Source organism: Microtus pennsylvanicus, chromosome 1, assembly GCF_037038515.1.
Source record: "Microtus pennsylvanicus isolate mMicPen1 chromosome 1, mMicPen1.hap1, whole genome shotgun sequence".
NCBI lineage: Eukaryota > Metazoa > Chordata > Mammalia > Rodentia > Cricetidae > Microtus > Microtus pennsylvanicus.
The window spans coordinates 90,914,031-90,938,414 of NC_134579.1; the positions used below are offsets into that span (position 1 = coordinate 90,914,031).

A 24,384-nucleotide genomic window follows, 5' to 3' on the forward strand; every position below is an offset into this window, starting at 1 on the left:
AAAAATGTCTCTGTAAGTAGTATTTTATGGGAGACATTTTTCAACTGAAGGTTCTGTGTATAAAATTGAATCTGCTTGTTTGAGGTTTGCTAACTTGTTTTATGGTCTAATGAGTGATTTGTATCCAGGGAAGAATTGAGGGGCCTCTGGTGCTGAATCAGTATAGAGTACAACTGTAGCATTATGAGGAGTTAGTGCAGGCAGTATGACAGGATTCTGTGCATTCTCTTTGTATTTCCAGTCATGTCCACGGAAAATTGTTATGCCATGTGCTATAAAGTGGCTCAGTGATCATGGCTCATGTTTGTTGGGTGGTGCACTATTCTTCCAGAACTCACAGAAGCCCTCCTCTGACAGTCCTGTCAACTACTGGCTGTATATTAGAATCACTGAGGAACTTTACAACTCATATATATTTCTCAAATGACAAAGTGCTTAACTGGCATGCACAAAGACCTGGTTCCCATCCCCAGAAATGCATGAAGCAGCTCTGAGGAAGCATACCTGCAATCCCTGTACTCAAAAGGACAAGGCCCGATGATCAGAAATTCAAGTAATCCTTGGCTGCATAGTGAATTTGAAGCCAGCAGGAGCTACAGAATACCCCACGTCAGAAGCAAAAAGAGAAATTCATGATTCCTGGAGATAATGTCTGAAATCCTAAAATAATTTACCAGAGCATGGCTTTAAAAGCCCATATCTGGCTTTCAATGTGATGCTAAATTGAGAATCATTATTGTAAAACATAAATGTTAGGACTCAAGTGATGGCTCAGTGGTTAAGAGTACTAGCTGTTCTTACAAAGTACCTGAGTTCATTTCCCAGTACACAAAAATTGGCTAACAACCATTTGTAAATCCACTTCCAGGGCTGCTTGTGTTCTTTTCTGGCTTCCATTGAGACTGCACATATGTGGTATACAAACACATGTGCAGGTAAAACATTCCTACACATACAATAAAAAATAAATCTTAACAAAGTTGCTGGTTATGGATGATTTTCAACCTTATGGGACATATTGCTGGTTCTGCCTCACTTCTCAGGACCTCTGCACCAGAAACAAATATCTGTCATGTTTCCATAAACAGTGTATTCTTTTTTCCTCCATATTCTTTTCTCATATTCAAGTTCTTGTTAATTCTGCAAATGAATCTTCTTCTTGGATGTATTTCCTCATGTGCTTTATATTCTACTTTTGGCTTCTGCAGGCTGTATTTATCACCTGTGCTAATACTTTGTCATTAAAGCCTCCAGTTTGGTTGTGCTTTTTCTCTCAGTATTGAAGGAGATTCTGTATCTTTGCTATACCACCTCATATCATTCCTTCTACCAACTCCAAAGATCCTTTGTGGAGAATTTGTGCATTGAAAGCCTTTGGTAAATGTTTTGAAGTAGAGCGTACAATTTTAATATTCTTTTATAAAAACATCAAAACTAATTTTAAAATAACAGATAACACTTGTGTATAAATTTTATGCACATCTCTTTTTATGCCTCATGGAAAACAAATGTATACTACTTAATATTTTAAAAGAATATGATAGGACATTTAGAGAAAGCATTTGCATTTTCCTGAACAATTTGTTCCTGTTTCATGCAAAGGTATGGCTAAAACTTAAGAGATTTGTGTGTTTAAAATGTGCCTTCTCTTTGTCAATTAGTTTTATTGAATGAAGAGAGGGATGGAAATATTTGTTCTGTGATTTGTGGTTTAAGGAAGTTATGTAGATTTGTCAACCCACAACCTCACTTATTTTACTACTTTCTCCCTAAAGCATTTAAATCATAAGCATGTACAGAGATATAGACAGACAAAGCAAAGTTCAAGTTTTGAGAGCCAATGGAACATCTTTCAAAGGCAGATGCTCTGGCAAGCTCCAATCCTCTTAAATTTGACTCATCTCTGTCTCCATGACAACTTTGTTATCCTCCCTTCTCTTGTGAACAAAAGATTATTCCACTGCTCCCCTCTGTCTCTGACTAGCATAGGACTAAAGCACCACTGAAAACACAGGAGGACTCAGAATTCTTCATTTATCCCATCTTTCAAAGTCATAATAGATGCTAGGAAAGCAAGCAAATATCTGTCCTCCTAAAGACTTATCTGAATGGACACACTGTACTAGTGACATATGATCTAGGCTGTGAGGACTGTTCATAGAGTAGAAATGTATCCTCTCATGGATAACTTGCAAATGTCAACAAACAAAAAATAACTTTTCAGGACTTACAAAAAACAATATGACATAGTAACTAAGGCTCAAATATGTAAAATTGGCCAGGCTTAGTGGCTCATGTATTTAATACCAGCACTCACGGGCAGAGCTCATCTCTGTGACTTCAAGGCCTGCCTGGTCTACATAATGAGATGTAGGGCAGACTCAGGTACAGAATGACACCCTGTTTTGAAAAAATTAAAACAAAACAAAAATTAAAGTTTAAAAATTTTAACAGTTTTCCTCTAAAGTAGTGTAGAACTGAAATAACATAAATAAGCATGGCTTCATCTCAGTCCCTGTCTACCAGAGAGTCTCAATAAATATATTGCCTTATGCATATTTGGAAGCATGTTTTCACCATCTAATGGACCAAGCATATGACCTCAAATGCAGCTTAGATGTACCTTCAAAACATCATTCTGAATGGTTTTTACCTTTCAATATGGGTTGTTGTTGGCTCACTCATTGATTCTCAATATTTTTTTCTTCCATGGTTGCAGATTCCCTTGAAATTACACAGAAAACCACTTCTTAAACCAGAAAAACCCATTGTTCTAAAGGTTGTTCCACGGGATGTGCTCATAACTGGAGCATGACTTTCCCTCAAGGACTCTGCAGTGTTCCTCTTCAGGTGGTGTCCAAGAACATTGGAATCTTTAATTTACTTCATGAATAAAACACAGATGAAGATAAGAATTAATCAACTGGACTTGGTGCATGGTTAAGGATTCAGTACATCCATTGAGCTTTCTCATTGTCAAAATAAAGGAGAATGTCACAAAACAATCCCACACAAGTTTGGAATTATGATTAATAAAAGGGTTATTTATTTAAAGGGGAAAACTTACAGATTACCGTCCTGGACAACAGCCCCCTGCATGACCAGGAAAAGAGTCTGGTTGTCAGAGCCGAGTCTGAAGCAAGAGAGGGAGCACATGGCTAACACTGCTTTTGCAAGCCAAAGAGACCACGCCCAAGTGGGCTGGTATCTTTTTATTAATTGAGAAAAGGAAGAAAAAAAACAAGTTTCCACCTCCTCCCAGCCTCCCATTTCCCTCCCCCTCCTCCCACCCTTCTCCCCCTCCTCCCACCCTTCTCCCCCTCCTCGCACTCCTCTCCCCCTCCCTCTCCAGTCCAAAGAGCAGTCAGGGTTCCCTGCCCTGTGGTAAGTCCTAGGTCCTCCCCCCTCTGTCCATATCTAGGAAGGTGAACATCCAAACTGGCTAGGCTCCCGCAAAGCCAGCACATTGCATAGGATCAAAACCCCGTGCCATTGTCCTTGGCTTCTCATCAGGTGGGCTGGTATCTAAAAGACTATGGGCTAAAGGAGCAGAAGGAGCTCCTGCAGCACCTCCCTCTTTTGTTTAAGTAAGAGAGTTCCAAACCTACTACAAAATTATATACAATAAGAGCAAATATCCTATTCTAACTAGCTTAAGTATTGTATAATAAATAACTTGGACAAGTCATGAGTGAAAAGTAACTACATTTATATAGTTTTCTACCCTATCAAAGATCTGAGAAGGGAAACAATGTTATTTGAGTAATTAGGAATTGCAATCAAACAACTTCCAAAACATGCAACGAATCGCAGAGACAACTGGCTACCTGGGCAATCACCCAAAGTTACATTTGCAACGTTGAGGCAAACAACTTTAGCTAAGGCCTAGAATAACTGACAGATTACTTTTAAAGGCAAGAAAATTTTCAAAACCATATTGCCCTGTCTTAGCAAGATTTGACAGTTCTGCTTATGTATTTCCAGATACTATGTATTTTGTCAGTAGTTGAAGTATGGGCAGTTCCTTGCCCAGAGGCAGGTTTTGCCAAGAAGAAGACAAGCTCCAAGTGGAGTGTCTTGAGTGCTCAACAGTCTCCCAGGAATAGATCGGTGTTGCCAGGAGCGATTGTGTCTCACTACCACATAACTCTAAGTTAGATTAAATGTCATTTTCTACAGCTCTTTGAAGAAGTTGAAGATTATCTATTTATATGGAATATAATATTTATGTATCTAAAAAGACCCTATTAGTATAACTATAAATATGACAAACATAGATGACTATTGCTCTATAATTCTTAATACCTATCTAACTTAAAGATTAAGACAGTAAACAACTATGCAATAAATGAGGACAATGACTCCAAATGTAAACAATGTACAAGTATCTTGATCAGACTTAGAAATGTACACTGCAATATGGTAAATATATATATATATATATATATATATATATATATATATATGTTTTAAACAGAGGTAGAAGCATGCGTGCATACAATATTCAATATAATTTAACTTTGTATTCATATACAAGAATCCATGCCAATGTAATTGTCTATTAATAATAACTCACAAATACCAATCTATTATCCCATTATCCAATTTTCCCTCTCTTTTTTCAAAAATATCCCTGAGCTTATAAAATTCCTCCCCCAACTCTCAACCATATATCAATCATAATCAACCCCTAAATGACGTCCCTAAACCTGAGGACAAACTTTGCTAGAAGAGACATCGTCCTCTAAAATTACTTCCAGCAGCGGGAGCTGGAGAAATGGCTCAGTGGTTAAGAGCACTGCCTGTTCTTCCAAAGGTCCTGAGTTCAATTCCCAGCAACCACATGGTGGCTCACAACCATCCGTAAGGAGATCTGGTGCCCTCTTCTGGCCTGCAGGCACACATGCAGACAGAATACTGACAATACTGTATACATAATAAATAAATAAATCTTAAAAAAAATTACTTCCAGCTGTCATGGGGGCAACCTTCTTTCTAGGGGATCCTGTGAAAATTAAATGATGGTTAAATTTCAAGATTAATGTCTGGTAAGACTGCAAATAGTCTTTGAGTATTTTGTGGAGGTCTGGCCAGAATGTTGTAAACGATGTACACCATTTCAGCTAACCAAGTAGGAACTGTCTTGTGCAGCTGGTACCCAAAACAGGTCTTGTAGCAGCACTATCAGTATCATGACATCATATCTTCCAGGTGGAGTTGTTGTTATGGGTCCCCATTTCTTCCTGGAAACTTCAAAGATTACTGCAGGAAAATTCATTGTTCATTGTGGAAAACTTTAACATTAATTATATAGACATAAACAGACATATATATTCAATGAAAGGCATGATAGATATGAAGAAAAGCAAAGATGTTTTCTAAATTCTTTTTGCCTTCTGTCCCACATCATGGCTCTTGATATGAGACAGAAACTCTGGGTTTTTCTCTTAACAACAGGCTTGGAATTAAAGAGGACTGAGCCAGATTTCCAACTCCAAAACCAGCTCTATATACTTATGAATATAAGTAAAAAAGATTGTGTGGTATACATGTAAAATGCTTAATATTTAAGAAAAAAACCACTTCATTTTCCTAGAGACATAAGCTGGACCATTATTTGTTTTAATTTGTGCAGGTATACCCATGATGGCCATAACTTCTAATAAATCTATGATTACTGAATGAGCTTTTTCTGAGCTTAAAGCAGCTGCCCAATGAAAGCCTGAATAAGTGTCAGTGGTGTGATGTACATATTTTAATTTTCCAAATTCTGCAAAGTGGAAAACATCCATCTGCCAAATTTCATTTCTTTGAGTACCCTTTAGGTTAGTCCCTGCATGTAGTGGTGTTTGGTTATATAAAGAGCAAGCAGAACATCTCTTTATAATCTCCTTAGCTTGTTGCCATGTAATACAAAACTCTTTCTCTAAAACTTTGCTAATGATGTGATGTTTTATGAAATTCTGAGGCCTGCAACATGCTTCCAATCAACAATCAATTTCTGCATTACCTTGTGCTAGAGGACCTGGCATACCCGTATGGGATGGAATGTGTGTTATGTACATCAGACAAAGCCTATTTCTGATTATGTCTTGTACCTGAATAAACAATTAATTCAATTCTGTATCATCTTGTATAAATTCAGTGGTTTCAATATGCAAGATAACTCTTTCTGCATATTGTGAATCAGTAACTGTATTAAGAGGTTCTTTAAAATTAACTCTTTTATTTCACCAGTAGTGAAAGGCACTATAATTTCTGCTGGATCTATACTTGCTAGTTGATGAAGCCTCAGTTTACCTTTTATAGTTAATTCAGAGACATTTTCCACATGAGGTTTTAATTTTTTACTTGGTTTCTGTGGTAAAAAGGTCCATCTAAAATATCTTCCCTCTGCATTAAAATTCCTGTAGGAGAAATTCTGGAAGGCAATATGACTAGAATACAACTAAGATTTAGATTCACCCTATCCACATGTGCCTCCTGTAATTTTTCCTCAACCATTGTCACTTCTTTTTCTGTTTCAGCTGTTAATTCTCTGGGACAATTCAAATCTTTATCACCGTCTAAGGTTTTGTTTAAATGAATTATTAAATCAGGTGTTATCCCAACAGACGGTCATACACTGGAAATGTCTCCTAACAGTCTTTGAAAGTCATTAAGAGTCTGTAATCAGTCTCTCCTTTTGTGTTGTAATTTTGTGCCTTTTGTGTTCTAATTTTCCGTAAACCTATTCTGTAACCTAGGTAATTAACAGAATTTCCTATTTGAATCTTTTCAAGAGCAATTTGTAATCCCCATTTAGGCAAAACTATATTTATTTCCTCAAACATTCTTGCTAAAGTATCTATGCTTGAATCCAATAGCAAAATGTCATCCATGTAAGGGTAAATTATAGGGTAAAATATGTAGGGAATTGCCTACATATTATTTCCAACAGCTGACTCAAAGTATTGACACAGGGTGGGGCTATTGAGCATCTCCTGTGGGAGGACAGTCCACTGGTATCTCCTAGTAGGCTGAGCGTTATTGTAAGTAGGCACTGTGAAGGCAAATTTTTCTCTACCCTTTTCTTGTAAAGATATAGTGAAGAAGCAATCCTTTAACTCAATAAATATAAGAGACCATCCTTTTGGTAACAGAGAAGGCAGAGGAATTCTAAACTGTAGAGGGCCAATCGGTTGAGTTACCTTGTTGACAGCCCTTAGATCTGTCATCATTTCCCATTTACCAGATTTCTTTTTACAACAAACACAGGAGAATTCTGAGGCCTAGTTGACTCCTCAATATGTCGAGCATCTAATTGCTCCTGTACCAATTGTTCTAAAGCCTGAAATTTCTTTATTAGCCAATGACCTTCCTCCATCATTTCCCCTTTTTCTGTTTAAATAAAAAGGAAAGGCTTTCACTTTAACATAGCAAAATTACATATAACAAAACAGTTATAAAGCAAGAATGACAGTTACAATATTTACCTCTACTTTATCTTTTATCATAACTAAGGAAAAATATATCTATCTATTCTTCAACTCCATCAAAAACTCCAGAAGGATATAATATTACCTAAGTAAATGAGAAGTAAGCATCTTACAAAACTCTAGAAATCACAGAGACGTCTCGCTGCCTGGACAGTCACCCAAATTTCCTCTGTACCATTAGGGCATCCATCTTCAGCCTACAGGCCCGTAGTTTCCAGCAGACATTTCAATTAAGCAGAAAATTTCAAAGGCAGTTCAGTCACTATCTGCTGTTTCCTGCAGAATGTCTCGGAGACTCTTTCATGTATCAGGAATCCCAAAAGGTCATCTCACCTTTAGGCAAGTTCAGCAGTCCTCTCTCTGAGGGTTTTCTGTGTCCAGTTTATGCAACAGTCCAGGCAAGAGCAGTTTCTTGCCCAAATGGCTATCAAACTCCATAACGAGCCTCTTCGATGCCCATCTTCCTTTTGAAGTAGCTGGTGCTGCCAGGAGAAGACGAGTCTCATTGTCATGAAAAGCTCTAAGTTATTAGAACATTTAAAATGCCATATTCAAAGATATAAATGTAGTCTTTGAAAGATATGAAGAATGTCTATCTAAATGAAATGCACATCTAGAAAATCTAACATGACTACAAACAACTATTATTGATGATTATCCATTAACAACCTATATACATTACATTTTTACATAAACTACACAATCATAATACCTTAGTCAAGGTCAGAAATACATATACATATAACAAGATTGACCTTAAATTTATATCAATAAAGTCAAATCTAAATCCACACCAATGCAAATAATTCATATCTGTATCATCTCCCCCTTTAAATATAAAAGAACATTTATAAACAATATATGGGAACATGGGTGTAGTTATTTCTCTTCAAACTGCTTCCTGATGAATGGGGGCGCTGTTAATCAGGTCTTTTATGGTATAACCTGTGTGCTAGATTCATCTCAGTCAGCAGTTGAGTGAAGTAATTTTTTGAAGGTGTTCACAGCAACCCTTCAGGAGGGCGTGGTCCGTCATACCATATTGGGATAGAAGCAATCCACAGGGTCTCATCCTCTGTGAAAACAAAAGAAAAAACTCTTTTCCAAAGTATCGTATCCTTAGATCCAAATTCTGAAGTCAAGGTATTTTCAAAATATCTATGTCGGATTACTTCAGCAGCATTTATAAACAAATATCTTTGAGCAGCTGTTGCTCCTTCCTCAGCATTCAAACAATGCAAAGAAAGCATAATAGCATACAGTATCAAAAATTCTCTGTGTATTTTCCATCTTTGTGTGCTTTGTTTTAACCTCTATTTTGTTTATTTTTACTTTTATTTTTTGCGTTTTGAGACAGATTCTCTGTATATCTTTGTCCTGGAATAACTCTGTAGACCAGGCTGTCCTTGAACACTCAGATATCCTTCTGTCTCTGCCTCCTCAATGCTGGAATTAAAGATGTATGCTACCACACCTTGAACTCACAGAGATTTGTCTGTCTCTGCCTCCCAGGCATTGGGATTAAAGGCGTGTGCTACCACACCTTGAAGACACAGAGGTCAATCTCCCTCTGCCTCCCAAGTGTTGGGGATCAAAGGTGTGTACTACCACACCCAACTACTCTCTTTCTTCCCTTTTTTTTGTTTTTTACTTTAAGAACTTTAACTTTTAGCCTGCATATATTTTTAACATATTGTAAATCATTTAAAGGTTTTTTTCTTTGAATCTCTCTTTACTGTATATCTCTCTCTTTTTCTAACCACACGAGCCTTTAAATTACTGAGCAATATCGGTAGGATTAAAACCATGGCTTTGACAGCTAGATCCACTTTATTCCTTAGCTTTCCAGCCTCATGGCAGAGGTACCGTCTGTAGCCATTTTTATTGCCACAACTCTTTGGCATTTCAAGGTCCCTGCAAGAAAGCAAGCTTCAGAAACATGTGCTTGCAAACCACATGAACCGCCTGCGTGAAAGAGTCAGAGTCTGCCCTGGCAGGACAGCCCAGAAAGCCGACATTTTCAAACAGCACAACTTTTTTCCTGCTATGACTGAAATCAAACAAGCATTCACTCAGCTTTTATCAACACCATTTAAGTGTTTCGTGGCCGGACCTCTTAAAAGAGGTGCAAGGTTTTGCAGCTAAAGCTGAGTCAGGAAGCCTCTCTTAGACGAGAGCACTTGCCTGCCTCTAGCAAGCAGAGCATGTAGTAATAAGGGCGGCGGGGCTGCGTCCCCAGCACCCCGGCTGCCTGGCTAGCTTATGCCTGAAATAACAACACACAAACTGTATTCATTTAATCACTGCTTGGCCCATTTCTATCTAGCCTCTTCTAGGCTAATTCTCACATATTAATTTAGCCCATTTTTAATAATCTGTGTAGCGCCCCTAGGTGCGCTTACCGGGAAGATTCTAGCCTATGTCCTTCGTGGGTCAGAGCTTCATCGCATGCGTCTGCCTGGGAGCTGGGAGCATGGCGTCTCTCTGAGGCATCTGCTCCCGAGAGGAGAGCTGTGGAGTCTGAGCTCACTTCCTCTTCCTCCCAGCGTTCTGTTCTGTTTACTCCGCCCACCTAAAGGCTGGCCTATCAAATGGGCCAAGGCAGTTTCTTTATTAGCCAATGAACTTCCTCCATCAGGGTGGTGGTGGAACAAGCCTTTAATCCCAGCACTTGGGAGACATAGGCAGGTGGGCCTCTGAGTTAAAGACCAGTCTTTTCAACAGAGTGAATTCTAGAACAGTGAAGGCTATACAAACATTCATACATATCAAATAAAATTTTTAAATATTAAAAATGTTTTTTAAATTTTATTAATTTCTTTACTTCTCTCTGTGAATACGCATGAATACCATGCAGTGTCTGTGGAGGTCAGAGGACAATCTGTGGGCATTGGTTCTATCTTTCCTTTATGTGGTTTATCAGGGATTAAGCTCAGGTCCTGAGACTCAGCAGCAAGCACCCACTGGGCCATCTCTCTGGCCCATAAACTAGATTATTTCAGATACAAGAAGGATCTATTTTCCTATAGACAGAAATATTCCGCACTGAGTTTCTGTGTTAGGTGTTCCCTTTGCACTAAAGCATCCACATGGCAGGATTAGGGAATAGCAGAAACATGGAGAAAGCTGCCAGATGCAAAATTTTGTTCCTTCTCAGATGTCTCATGCCCTGAACACTTTCCTGCCTCCCTTTCTTTGTTTTGCTCATATCATCCATGAGTCACCATACCATTTATCTGACCTATGGTTGCTCTACCCCCTCCTCATATTTCCACCTTAACCTCTGTGTTCACAACATTGGCTTCTTTTGAACGGAAAAGCCATGGTCTCCAAAGCCCTCATTACCTTACAACTTAAACATAGCAGGAAGTTCAGCAGGCCACCCAGGGAAATAGAAGCTGTTTGTCCTCCCAATCTTTTCCCTTCACAGTGCAGTTGATATTCTAAAGCTGGCACTACAAATTACATTAAATAGCATAAACTTGGACTGGAGAGAAGGCTCATGGGTTAACAGTGCTTATACCCACTGCTAAATGTAGCTTTCTCCCCTCATCAAAAACAGCTTCATTTGCAGCAGATGGGCGCTGCTACAGAGACGCACAACATGTTAAAATGCAGAGTAAGTGACCGTAGGGTGCCCATCCCGAGTTGGTTTTATATTTTATACTTATATTACATTTATTGCAACTTCTACATCTGGGGTCCAAGAAGCATCACAGTAAAAGAGGCATGTAGGGATAAATCCAGCCCCTTAGGGGCCGTGTTCGCCTCGGGCTAATGTTTACCTACAAATCTGGCGAGCGTGCTCCCAGCTGTCTCTTCTGCTTTCCTGGTCTCTGCGGAAACGGTGGTTCTGTAAGTCTATTTCCCCATTAAAGCTGTATATATTTTTACAATCTGTCTGCATTCATTTATGCTGTTACATTTTGGCGTCCAACATTGGACTATTTTGCCCCCACCCCAGCACGGAGGGCGCAAGCTCGATCTTTCATAGCCTTTGCAAGCAAGATTAGCTACCGGAGCTGAGGAAATGCGATTGGACTCAAGCACGTAACCCGCTAGCTAATACAGCACACTCCTGGGTGCCGTTTTTTAGTTCGTGACTCAGGCCCCAGTGCTGAGTCCGAGATACACTTGGCCACACACACCCATTCTGCCCTGCCTGCTTGCCAGAGCAATTAACCCCTCCCAGCCTGCCTTGGGTAAGTTTGCAGTGGAACCCCGCTGCCTGAATTAGCAGAAGCTCAAGTACCTGCGGTTTTGCAACAAAAGCCGCCACAGTGGACGCTTTGGTCTGATACAAAGTGACTTCGCCAGGCCAGGTGGCGCATGTGTCTAATCACAGCACTCGGGAGCCAGGCAATGGTGGCACATGTCATTGATCACAGCACTCAGGAGCCGGGAGGTGGTGGCACATGCCTTTAATCCCAGCACTTGGGAGGCAGAGGCAGGTGGAAATCTGTGAGTTCGAGGCTAGCCTGGTCTACAAGAGCTAGTTCCAGGACAGGCTCCAAAGCCACAGAGAAACCCCGCGACCACTCTAACTTCTCGGGCAGAACAATAACTTTCGGTTTTGAGTTGTTTCAGACTGGCTCTGGCCTCGGCCACGTGGACTCAAGTGCATTTCTTTCGCCACCACTGGCGGGAACTGGTCTTTGCAGGTAAAAAAAAAAATTCTTTTATAAAAATAAATGTCTGAACACATTACCATTCAAGACTTTAACAGTTTTTTTGATTGTACCATGCAGGAGATATTACAAGAGGTGTCTATCACCCCACATCTATGGATCCTTCTGGGATTCGTAGTTTTCCTTGGCACTATATGGTTTAATAATAGAAATATGATAAAGTCTTTAGGAGACAAATCCAGGATTCTTAAGGCAGAGGTTGAATGCTTAAAAGTAATTGAGAATGACAACAATCTTCTCAAGAATCAGTTTGACGTTCTCCAGGAAGAGAACAGATCTTTGTTTAACATGACTCAATCAACTGAGCAAAATTTTAAAAAGGTACAGGCTGATGTAAAGGAGAAATTCATTACTATGGAAGAGGGAACAGCTGATTTGGATCATAAGCTTCAGTCCCTTTCTGTAGGAAATGAAACATTAGTGGCTGATATTAAGGAGAAATTCATTACTATGGAAGAGGGAACAGCTGATATGGATCGTAAGCTTCAGTCCCTTTCTGTAGGAACTGAAACATTAACTGAGAGAATCAAAACTGCTGAATGTGACAATCAGATTTTGGCTAAAGCTTATGACAGATTGGTGGAAAGGTTGTCAATACAGGAAGGCATGGTTTATGCCATAAAAATTATGTCCAGACAAGATCAGGCATGTTCAGGGTGGTATGGCGTTAAACAGCATGTAAAGAATGCCCTTATAGAAATGGATGAAAAATATAACAGAAAGTTTAAAGAATTGAATAAATCAGTGAATGATACCCTAGAAAACCAAGGAAAAACAATTAAACAGATAATGGAAACAGTTCAAGACTTGAAAACTGAATTGGAGGCAAAGAAGAAAACACAAACAGAGAGCCGGCTGGACTTGGAAAATTTAAGTAAACAAACAGAGTCTACAGAAACAAGCATAACCAACAGAATACAAGAGTTGGAAGAAAGAATCTAAGATTCTGAATATACCATAGAGAAAATAAACACACTGATCAAAGAAAACAGCAAGTCCAACAAACTCTCATCACAAAACATACAGGAAATATGGGACACAATAAAAAGACCAAACCTAAGAATAATTGGAATAGAAGAAGGAGAAGATGGGCTGCTCAATGGCCCAGAAAATATAGTTAATAAAATTATAGAAGAAAACTTTCCCAACCTAAAGAAAGATATACCTATGAAGGTTCAAGAAGCATACAGAACACCGAATAAGCTGGATCAAAAAAAATCCCCTTGCCATATAATAATCAAAACACAAAGCATACAGAATAAGGAAAAAATTTAAAGAGCTGCAAAGGAAAAAAGCCAAGTCACTTATAAAAGTAAACCTATCAAACTTACACCTGACGTCTCCATGGAAACCATGAAAGCCAGAAGGTCCTGGACAGATGTACTGCAGAAACTGAGAGACCATGGATGCAAGCCCAGACTACTATACCCAGCCAAGCTTTCGTTCACTATAAATGGAGAAAATAAAAATTTCCAGGATAAAAACAAATTTAAACACTACGCAGCCAAAAATCCAGCCTTACAAAAAGTAATAGAAGGAAAATCACTAACCAAGGAGTCCAACAATGACCACAATAACTCAGATATCTAGAGACCCTTCACCAACACAAATCAAAGAAGGGAAACACACAAACTCCACGACTAAAAAAGTGACTGGAGTTAACAACCACTGGTCATTAATATCACTTAATGTCAATGGACTCAACTCACCTATAAAAACCCACAGGCTAAGAGATTGGATAAGAAAACAGGATCCAACATTCTGCTGTTTACAAGAAACACACCTCAACCACAAAGACAGGCACCTACTCAGAGTAAAGGGCTGGGAAAAGGCTTATCAAGCAAATGGACCTAAGAAACAAGAAGGTGTGGCCATACTAATCTCTAACAAAGTTGACTTCAAACTTAAATCAATAAGAAGAGGTGGAGAGGGGCATTTTATACTCATAATAGGAACAGTTCATCAGGATGAAGTCTCAATCCTGAACATCTATGCCCCTAATATAAAAGCACCCACGTACATAAAAGAAACATTGCTAAATCTCAAGGCAGCCATCAAACCGCACACACTAATAGTAGGAGACTTCAACACTCCTCTCTCACCAATGGACAGGTCAATCAGACAGAAACCTAACAGAGAAATAAGAGAATTAATAGAGGAAATGAAGCAAATCGGCTTAACAGACATCTATAGAACATTTTGCCCAATAGGAAAGAATATATCTTCTTCTCTGCAGCTCATGGAACCTTCTCGAAACTCGACCACATAGTCGGTAACAAAGCAAACATCAACAGTTACAAAAAAATATTAGTAACCGCCTGTGTCTAATCAGATCACCATGGATTAAAGTTAGAATTCAACAACAATGCTACCCCCAGAAAGCCTACAAGTTCATAAAAACTGAACAGTCAACTACTGAACCATACCTGGATTAAGGAAGAAATAAAGAAAGAAATTAAAGTCTTCCTGGAATTCAATGAAAATAAAGAAACAACATACTCGAACTTATGGGACACTATGAAAGTAGTCTAAGAGGAAAGTTCATAGCACTAAGTGCCCATTTAAAGAAAACAGAGAAGGCTCACATTGGAGACTTAACAGCCCACCTGAAAGCTCTAGAAAAAAAGAAGCAGACTCACCTAGGAGGAGTAGAAGACTGGAAATAATCAAACTGAGGGCTGAAATCAACAGAATAGAAACACAGAAAACAATCCAAAGTATCAATGAAACAAAAAGCTGGTTCCTGGAGAAAATCAACAAGATTGACAAACTCCTATCCAAACTAATCAAACGGCAGAGAGAATTTGCAAATTAATAAGATCAGAAATGAAAAGGGGGACATAACCACAGACACAGAGAAAATTCAGAGAATCATTAGATCTTACTACAAAAGCCTATATGCCACAAAACTGGAAAATGTAAAGGAAATGGACACTTTTTTGGATAAATACCATATACCAAAGTTAAACCAGGAACAGGCGAACAATCTAAATAGACTTGTTAGTCGCAAAGAATTAGAAGCGGTTATCAAAAACCTCCCTACCAAAAAAAGCCCAGGACCATATGGTTTCAATGCGGAATTCTACCAGAACTTCCAAGAAGAGCTAATACCTATACTCCTTAATGTATTTCACAATATAGAAACAGAAGAGGCATTGCAAAATTCCTTTTATGAAGCTACAGTTACTCTGATACCAAAACCGCACAAAGTCTCAACCAAGAAAGAGAATTACTGGCCAATCTCACTCATGAACATCGATTCAAAAATCCTCAACAAAATACTGGCAAACGGAATCCAAGAACACGTCAGAAAAATTATCCATTATGATCAAGTAGGCTTCATCCCAGAGATGCAGGGCTGGTTCAACATACGAAAATCTATCAATGTAATCCAGCATATAAATAAACTGAAAGAAAAAAACCATATGATCATTTCATTAGATGCTGAAAAAGCATTTGACAAAATTCAACATCCCTTTATGATAAAAGTCTTGGAGAGATTAGGGATACAAGGGTCATACCTAAATATAATAAAAGCTATATACAGCAAGCCGACAGATAACATCAAATTTGTGTAATAGCCAGAACCTGGAAACAACCTAGATGCCCTTCAACGTAAGAATGGATGAAGAAAGTATGGAATACATACATATTAGAGTATTACTCAGCAGTAAAAAACAAGGACTTCTTGAATTTTGCATACAAATGGATGGAAATAGAAAATACTATCCTGAGTGAGGTAAGCCAGACCCAAAAAGAGGAACATGGGATGTACTCACTCATATTTGGTTTCTAACCATAAATAAAGGACATTGAGCTTATAATTCATGTTCCAAGAGAAGCTAAATAGAGGGTGAATCCAAAGACAAACACATAGGCATTCTCCTGAGTATTAACCTTCATCAGGCGATGAAAGGAGACAATAACAGACCCACATTGGAGCACCGGACAGAAATCTCAAGGTCCAAATCAGGAGCAGAAGGAGACGAAGCACGAGCAAGGAACTCAGGACCGCGAGGGGTGCACCCACACACTGAGACAATGGGGATGTTCTATCGGGAACCCACTAAGGCCAGCTGGCCGGGGTCTGAAAAAGCATGGGATAAATTTGAACTAGCTGAACATAGCGGACAATGAGGAAGAATGGGAACTCAAGAACAGTCGCAGTGGGTTTTTGATCCTACTGCACGTACTGGCTTTGGGGGAGCCTAGGCAGTTTGGATGCTCACCTTACAAGACCTGAATGGAGGTGGGTGGTCCTTGGACTTCCCACAGGGCAGGGAACCCTGATTGCTCTTCGAGCAGATGAGGGAGGGTGATTTGATCGGGGGAGGGGGAGGGATATGGGAGGCGGTGGCAGGGAGGAGGCAGAAACCCTTAATAAATAAATAAATTAAAGCTGGTGGATCAAGAAGTTGGGGTTCACAATACATGCATAATAATAATAATGATCTCAATAAGAATAATGAAATTGTTTTGCAGAATTTGCAATCAAAACATAGAACGTCTACAAGAAAATCTGAGCTGATGGCAGTGTGAGCTTTGCCTCTCGCCCTCTGAACGTGAGCTTGGGAATGTCTGCTGTGGACTGACCATAGGCCAGGTGTCAAAGCAGGTTCATCACAAATGATCCGCATAGACTTAAATGTGGCACATGACATGCTTATTACTGAAGTTTCTAACTTCAGTTGTTTTGTCAAATCTTCCTTTTCTCAGTGGTTTTGCTTTTAATATCTTTAAATGAAAATCCAAAATACATTGTGCAGTCCAGTATGTGAGGTGACTGACAGCCACCATCCTGTCTCAGGTTACACACTTGCTGCTCACACTCTCTCACAGGCTGCTGCCTTTAAAGGAAGAGAAGGTAGGTCCATGTCCATGTTAAATCACTTACTGGCATGTCTAAATCTCATTCTCAGCACCACAAAACCGAGACAGAAGAGAAAGCCTGTCTTTAGGGCTCGAGACGTGACGCCACAGTTATGAGCACTTGCTGATCTTCCCGAGGGTACAAGTTCTGTCCACAAAACTCACACCCAACACCTCACAACCATCTGTTTCTCTGGCACCAGGGAATGCAATGCCCTCTTTTGGCTTCTGCACTTATGTGCATAAACGCACATGGATATGTATAAAATCTTCTTTCTAACAGAAACAATCACTAACCTGGACCCTAGTTCTTACAAAAGAGACAAAAGCAAAATACGCTAAACTCAAGAACCACCACCATGTCCTGAATAGTAAATGGTGAGACTAGAGCTATAGAAGTTGTTTCAGGGGTTCAATAATTACACAGAGAACCCAAGTACACGAATTTTCCCCCAAAGGTGTATATTTGTGTTTCTGATAACCTGATGCTTCAGAAATATTCAGCAAAAGGAGAAAATGATGCCCATGAGTTGGATACAAAGAGAATTTTATTTAGTTCATACAGTTGATGTCCTAGAAGCTGGAAACCCCCTCGAGATTTTCTTCAAATAAATACAGAAGTGCCTTCCTGGAACCTGCCCTGGATAAGAAATAAATTTCTTTTACTGCTCACAAAGTCTGAGCTCCTGAATATCAAGATTAAATGGGTTGGAGATCTTTGCATTTCACCAAAGACAAACCTGAGGCTCAATAATCTGACATCAGGGCCAGTGAGATGGCTCCGATGAGAAGGCACTAGCCACCAACCCTGACAACCTGAGATTCATCCCTAGGACTCAGATGGTGGAAAGAGAAAACTGACTCCCACAAATTGTCCCTTGACCTACAAATGCATGCATTGTTACATACACACTCACCCCAAAATTATTAAATATTGGGGAAGTTGACATTGGGGGCTGTGGAAATGGTTCAGTGGGAAGAGCACACCATAAAAACCAGAGTTTGAATCCCCAATATCTGCATAAATGACAACCAGGGTTAAAGTCCTCCAGTATCCCCACTTGCAGGAGGCCAAGACAAGGGATCTCTGGAGCAACCTGGACACCTAAACTAGTCAAGTCAGAGAGAACTAGGTTTGTGAGAGACCCCGCCTAAAAGTATAAAGTGAAGAGCAATCAAGAAGACATCCAGTACCAACCTCTGGCCTCTACATGCACACGTATATCCATGCATAGGGACCTGCATGCATATGGGCACTCATGCACACGTAGGTACAGGCATACACACTATAAACACACACACAAACATTTGATAGTCTTAAGTTGGCAATAGAGCCCTAAAGAATCACTGAACATTCTCTAGTATCGTGAGAATACACAGTATGAGGGCCTGAAATCACACTATCATTTCCTGTCAAGGAGCATTTAACAAAACTAAACCATTTTTGTTCATCAAGAATCAACAATTACCTCATAGTAATTCATCAGAGTTCCTAAAAATGGCAGAGGTTTGGGTCCAGGAATTCCCTGTTTCTTAAAAACATCATGGTTATGGGTCCCGTATCTATAGAGAGAAACAGAAAGTCTTGTGACCACATGCAGCAGAGAGGAGATAAACACGACCAAAGCCAAATCATGAAACATACCAACAACATGGCTGTCCCTTCAGTTCCCAGAGCTTAGGGGCGGGGTGAGGGGTCCAGTGTGCAAGGCAGCCCATGGTTTGTATACATTCCAACTGAGTTCTGGTGGCTCCAGGTGTAACCTGAAAGTCACTCAGGTCATACCAAGAGTAAATCTTATCAGAAAGCCCCTTCACCTCAGCAAGAGGGAGTTGAAAGTGTGTATGTGTGCCCAGCAGATCTGCATAACATAAACATGAACTTTAATAGTCAGTGTCACTGGGGCTTTAGTACAGTGGTAGAGTGCTTGACTAGCACATATAGGCTCTGGTTTGAGACTTCTTTCTGCCATAAAGAGAAATGCAAAATGAACACAATTATTTCATCTCAGGCCTTCAAGATGACTGCACAGGTAAAGGGATTGACTTCCAAGTTTGACAACCTTAGTCTGACCCACAGGATCCACATAATAGAAAGAAAAGACTCCTCAAAGTTTTCTTGTAACACAGACACACACACACAGACACACACACACAGACACACAGACACATGTCTCATGTGCTGCCTCTATTGTCAATAATTAAAAGCATGTGATTTCAAAGTTTTTTTTACAAGATTTAATTTTAACTTCTATTATCATGTTTTATAATTGTATTCTGGTGCTTGTGGAAGGCATTAGGTCCCCTGGGACTGTAGTTACAGATGATGTGAGCCATGTGGATAGCAGGATTCTAACCTGGGTCAAATAGAAGAGCAATAAGTGCTCCTAACCACTGAGCCATCTCTCCAGCCCCTGCTTTCTTATCACTTTTGACCTTGCACTCAATACCAGAATACAGGTCTGAATACAGCCCCAACCCGAGGACACGGTGGAAGAGGAACTTTGGTGGTGACTCACCGGTATAGGAGCACCAGGCTGATTACCAGGAGGACCCAGGTTTCCAGGGAGAGAATTGCAGTCAGGTCCATCGTTGCTTGATGTCAGCAATGAGCCCTCTGTGTTCTCCCTCCAGCTGTGTGCTACCCTTTGCAAGGCTTCTCTTCCACTAATGGTGCTGAAGTGTGCCCAGCCTGGGGTGTTTATACTCTGGGAAGATGCGGTCCAGGTCTGTGCATGGCCGGGACTTTGGTCTCCTGGATAGATCATGAAGTTCATCACAGCCTATGTTGATCTTCTGTGAGTTAACATTCTGTGTGTAGTCAATACACAGTGTTGTCATTTCAGGAAGATCAAAGATTATTTTTTAATCAAAAATTCAAGCAAATCGTATTTATCTAAAAAAGCGTCCATTTCTTTTACATTTTCCAGTTTAGTGGCATACAAGCTTTTGTAGTAAGATCTAATGACTCTCTGAATTTCCTCTGTGTTTGTGGTTATGTCCCCCTTTTCATTTCTGATCTTATTAATTTGCAAATTTTCTCTCTGCCGTTTGACTAGTTTGGATAGGGGTTTGTCAATCTTGTTGATTTTCTCCAGGAACCAGCTTCTTGATTCATTGATTCTTTGGATTGTTTTCTGTGTTTCTATTTTGTTGATTTCAGCCCTCAGTTTGATTATTTCCAGTCTTCTACTTCTCCTAGGTGAGTCTGCTTCTTTTTTTTCTAGAGCTTTCAGGTGGGCTGTTAAGTCTCCAATATGTGCTTTCTCTGTTTTCTTTTAGTGGGCACTTAGTGCTATGAACTTTCCTCTTAGCACTGCTTTCATAGTGTCCCATAAGTTCGAGTATGTTGTTTCCTTATTTTCATTGAATTCAAGGAAGACTTTAATTTCTTTCTTTATTTCTTCCTTAATCCAGGTATGGTTCAGTAGTTGACTGTTCAGTTTCCATGAGTTTGTAGGCTTTCTGGGGGTAGCATTGTTGTTGAATTCTAACTTTAATCCATGGTGGTCTGATAAGACACAGGTGGTTAGTAATATTTTTTTGTAGCTGTGTAAGTTAGCTTTGTTACCTAGTATGTGGTCAATTTTCGAGAAGGTTCCATGAGCTGCAGAGAAAAAGGTATATTCTTTCCTATTTGGGTGGAATGTTCTATAGATGTCTGTTAAGCCGATTTGCTTCATTACCTCCATCAATTCTCTAATTTCTCTGTTAGGTTTCTGTCTGATTGACCTGTCCATTGGTGAGAGAGGAGTGTTGAAGTCTCCTACTATTAGTGTGTGCGGTTTGATGGCTGCCTTGAATTTTAGCAATGTTTCTTTTACATACATGGGTGCTTTTATATTAGGGGCATAGATATTCAGGATTGAGACTTCTTCCTGATGAATTGTTCCTGTTATGAGTATAAAATGTCCCTTTCCTTCTCTTCTGATTGATTTAAGTTTGAAGTCAACTTTGTTAGAAATTAGTATGGCCACACCTGCTTGTTTCTTAGGTCCATTTGCTTGATAAGCCTTTTCCCAGCCCTTTACTCTGAGTAGGTGCCTGTCTTTGTGGCTGAGGTGTGTTTCTTGTAGACAGCAGAATGTTGGATCCTGTTTTCGTATCCAGTCTCTTAGCCTGTGCCTTTTTATAGGTGAGTTGAGCCCATTGACATTAAGTGTTATTAATGACCAGTGGTTGTTAACTCCGGTCACTTTTTTAGTAGTAGGGTTTGTGTGTTTCCCTTCTTTGAGTTGCGCTGGTGAATGGTCTCTAGATGTCTGAGTTATTGAGGTCTTTGTTGGACTCCTTGGTTAGTGATTTTCCTTCTATTATTTTCTGTAAGGCTGGATTTGTGGCTACGTATTGCTTAAATTTGTTTTTATCCTGGAAAATTTTGTTTTCTCCATTTATGGTGAACGAAAGCTTGGCTGGATATAGTAGTCTCGGCTTGCATCCCATGTCCATCTTTTTGGGTCTGGGATACCTCACTCAGGATAGTGTTTTCTATTTCCATCCATTTGCATGCAAAATTCGAGAAGTCATTGTTTTTTACCGCAGCGTAGAACTCTAATGTGTATATATTCCATACTTTCTTCATCCATTCTTCCATTGAAGGGCATCTAGGTTGTTTCCAGGTTCTGGCTATTACAAATAATACTGCTATGAACATAGTTGAACAAATGCTTTTGACATGTGATAGAACATCTCTTGGGTAAATTCCCAAGAGTGGTATTGCTGGGTCCAGGGGTAGGTTGATCCCGAATTTCCTGAGAAACCGAAACACTGACTTCCATAGTGGTTGCACAAGATTGCATTCCCACCAGCAATGGATGAGGGTACCCCTTCCTCCACAGCCTCTCCAGCAAAGGCTATCCTTGGTGTTTTTGACTTTAGCCAATCTTACAGGTGTAAGATGATATCTCAAAGTTGTTTTGATTTGCATTTCCCTAATCGCTAAGGAGGTTGAGCATGACCTTAAGTGTCTTTTGGCCATTTGAACTTCTTCTGTTGAGAATTCTCTGTTCAGTTCAGCGCCCCATTTTTTAATTGGGTTAATTAGCATTTTAAAGTCTAGTTTCTTGAGTTCTCTATATATTTTGGAGATCAGACCTTTGTCTGTTGTGGGGTTGGTGAAGATCTTCTCCCAGTCAGTAGGTTGCCTTTGTGTCTTAGTGACAGTGTCCTTTGCTTTACAGAAGCTTCTCAGTTTTAGTAGGTCCCATTTATTCAATGTTGCCCTTAATGTCTGTGCTTCTGGGATTATACCTAAGAAGCGATCGCCTGTGCCCATCTGTTGTAGGGTATTGCCCACTTTCTCTTCTATCAGATTCAGTGTTTTCGGGCTGATATTGAGGTCTTTAATCCATTTGGACTTGAGTTTTGTGCACGGTGATAAATATGGGTCTATTTTCATTCTTCTACAGGTTGACATCCAGTTGTGCCAGCACCATTTGTTGAAGATGCTTTCTTTCTTCCAATGTATACTTTTAGCTCCTTTATCGAAAATGAGGTGTTCATATGTTTGTGGGATAAAGTCCGGGTCTTCTATACGATTCCATTGGTCGACTTCTCTGTTTTTATGCCAGTACCACCCTGTTTTCATTACTGTAGCTCGGTAATAGAGTTTGAAGTCAGGGATGGTAATGCCTCCAGAAGATCCTTTATTGTATAGGATTGTTTTGGCTATCCTGGGTTTTTTGTTTTTCCATATAAAGTTGATTATTGTCCTCTCCAGATCTGTGAAGAATTTTGATGGGATCTTGATGGAGATTGCATTGAATCTATAAATTGCCTTTGGTAGAATTGCCATTTTTACTATGTTGATCCTCCCAATCCAAGAGCAAGGGATGTCCATCCATTTTTTGGTATCCTCTTCAATTTCTTTCTTCAATGCCTTAAAGTTCTTGTCAAAAAGATCTTTCACTTCCTTGGTTAGATTTACCCCAAGATATTTTATGCTGTTTGTGGCTATCGTGAATGGAGAAGCTTCTCTGATTTCCCTCTCTGCTTCCATATCCTTTGAGTATAGGAGGGCGACTGATTTTTTGTAGTTGATCTTGTATCCTGCCACATTACTAAAGCTGTTTATCAGCTGTAAAAGTTCTTTGGTGGAATTTTGGGGGTCGCTTATGTACACTATCATATCATCTGCGAATAAGGAAAGTTTAACTTCTTCCTTTCCAATTCGAATCCCCTTGATCCCATTATGTTGTCTTATTGCTATTGCTAGAACTTCCAGTGCTATATTGAAGAGGTATGGCGAAAGTGGACAGCCTTGTCGTGTTCCTGAGTTAAGCGGGATGGCTTTGAGTTCCTCTCCGTTTAATTTGATGTTAGCTGTCGGCTTGCTGTATATAGCTTTTATTATATTTAGGTATGACCCTTGTATCCCTAATCTCTCCAAGACTTTTAACATAAATGGATGTTGAATTTTGTCAAATGCTTTTTCAGCATCTAATGAAATGATCATATGTTTTTTTTCTTTCAGTTTATTTATATGCTGGATTACATTGATAGATTTTCGTATGTTGAACCAGCCCTGCATCTCAGGAATGAAGCCTACTTGATCATAATGGATAATTTTTCGGATGTGATCTTGGATTCAGTTTGCCAGTATTTTGTTGAGGATTTTTGCGTCGATATTCATGAGTGAGATCGGCCTGTAATTCTCTTTCCTGGTTGAGTCTTTGTGTGGTTTTGGTATCAGAGTAACTGTAGCTTCATAAAAGGAATTTGGTAATGACCCTTCTGTTTCTATATTGTGGAATACTTTGTACTCACTCATAATTGGTTTCTAGCCATAAATAGGGCTCACGGAGTCTACAATAGGCGAATCTAAAGAAGCTAAGTAAGAAGGTGAACCCAAGGAAAAACATATACTTATCCTCTTGGATAAGGGAAGTAGACAAAATTGCCGGGGAGAAAAGTGGGATCATGGGGGTGGGGTGGGATGAGGGTTAGGGGAGATGGGGAGAGAAAAGGTAGAAGGGAAGGAGGGGGGACTTGGGGAAACAGGAGGAGCGGGATAAAGGAAGGTTGGATAGGGGAGCACGGAACCACAATTCTTAGTCAAGGGACCCACTTTAGGGGGGGCAGGAGACTTGACTCTAGAGGGGCTCCCAGGTGCCCAAACTGAGGTCCCCAGTTAGTTCCCTGGGCAACTGAGGATAGGGAACCTGAAATGACCCTACCCTAGAGCAATACTGACGAATATATTGCATATCATCCTAGAACTCGCATCTGGCGATGGATGGAGATAGAGACAGAGACCCACACTGGAGCACTGGACTGAGCTCCCAAGGTCCCAATGAGGAGCAGAAAGAGTGAGAACATGAGCAAAGATGTCGGGACCACGAGGAGTGCAC

The 24,384-nt window shown here is 39.8% G+C and overlaps 1 protein-coding gene across 3 annotated transcripts in view; it reads left to right on the forward strand.

The window, feature by feature from the left end:
- Positions 1-24,384, forward strand: part of LOC142849899 (cytochrome P450 3A11-like) — a 130,602-nt gene that overhangs the window by 23,479 nt on the left and 82,739 nt on the right. The window contains exon 13 of one of the 3 annotated variants that reach the window (XM_075972752.1): positions 2,720-3,005. The exons of the other annotated variants lie outside the window; for them this stretch is intronic. Coding sequence (XP_075828867.1) covers positions 2,720-2,815 — 96 coding nt within the window. The 3' untranslated portion in view covers positions 2,816-3,005. Of the gene's footprint in view, positions 1-2,719; positions 3,006-24,384 lie in introns of those variants that run through there. 3 annotated transcript variants of the gene reach the window in all.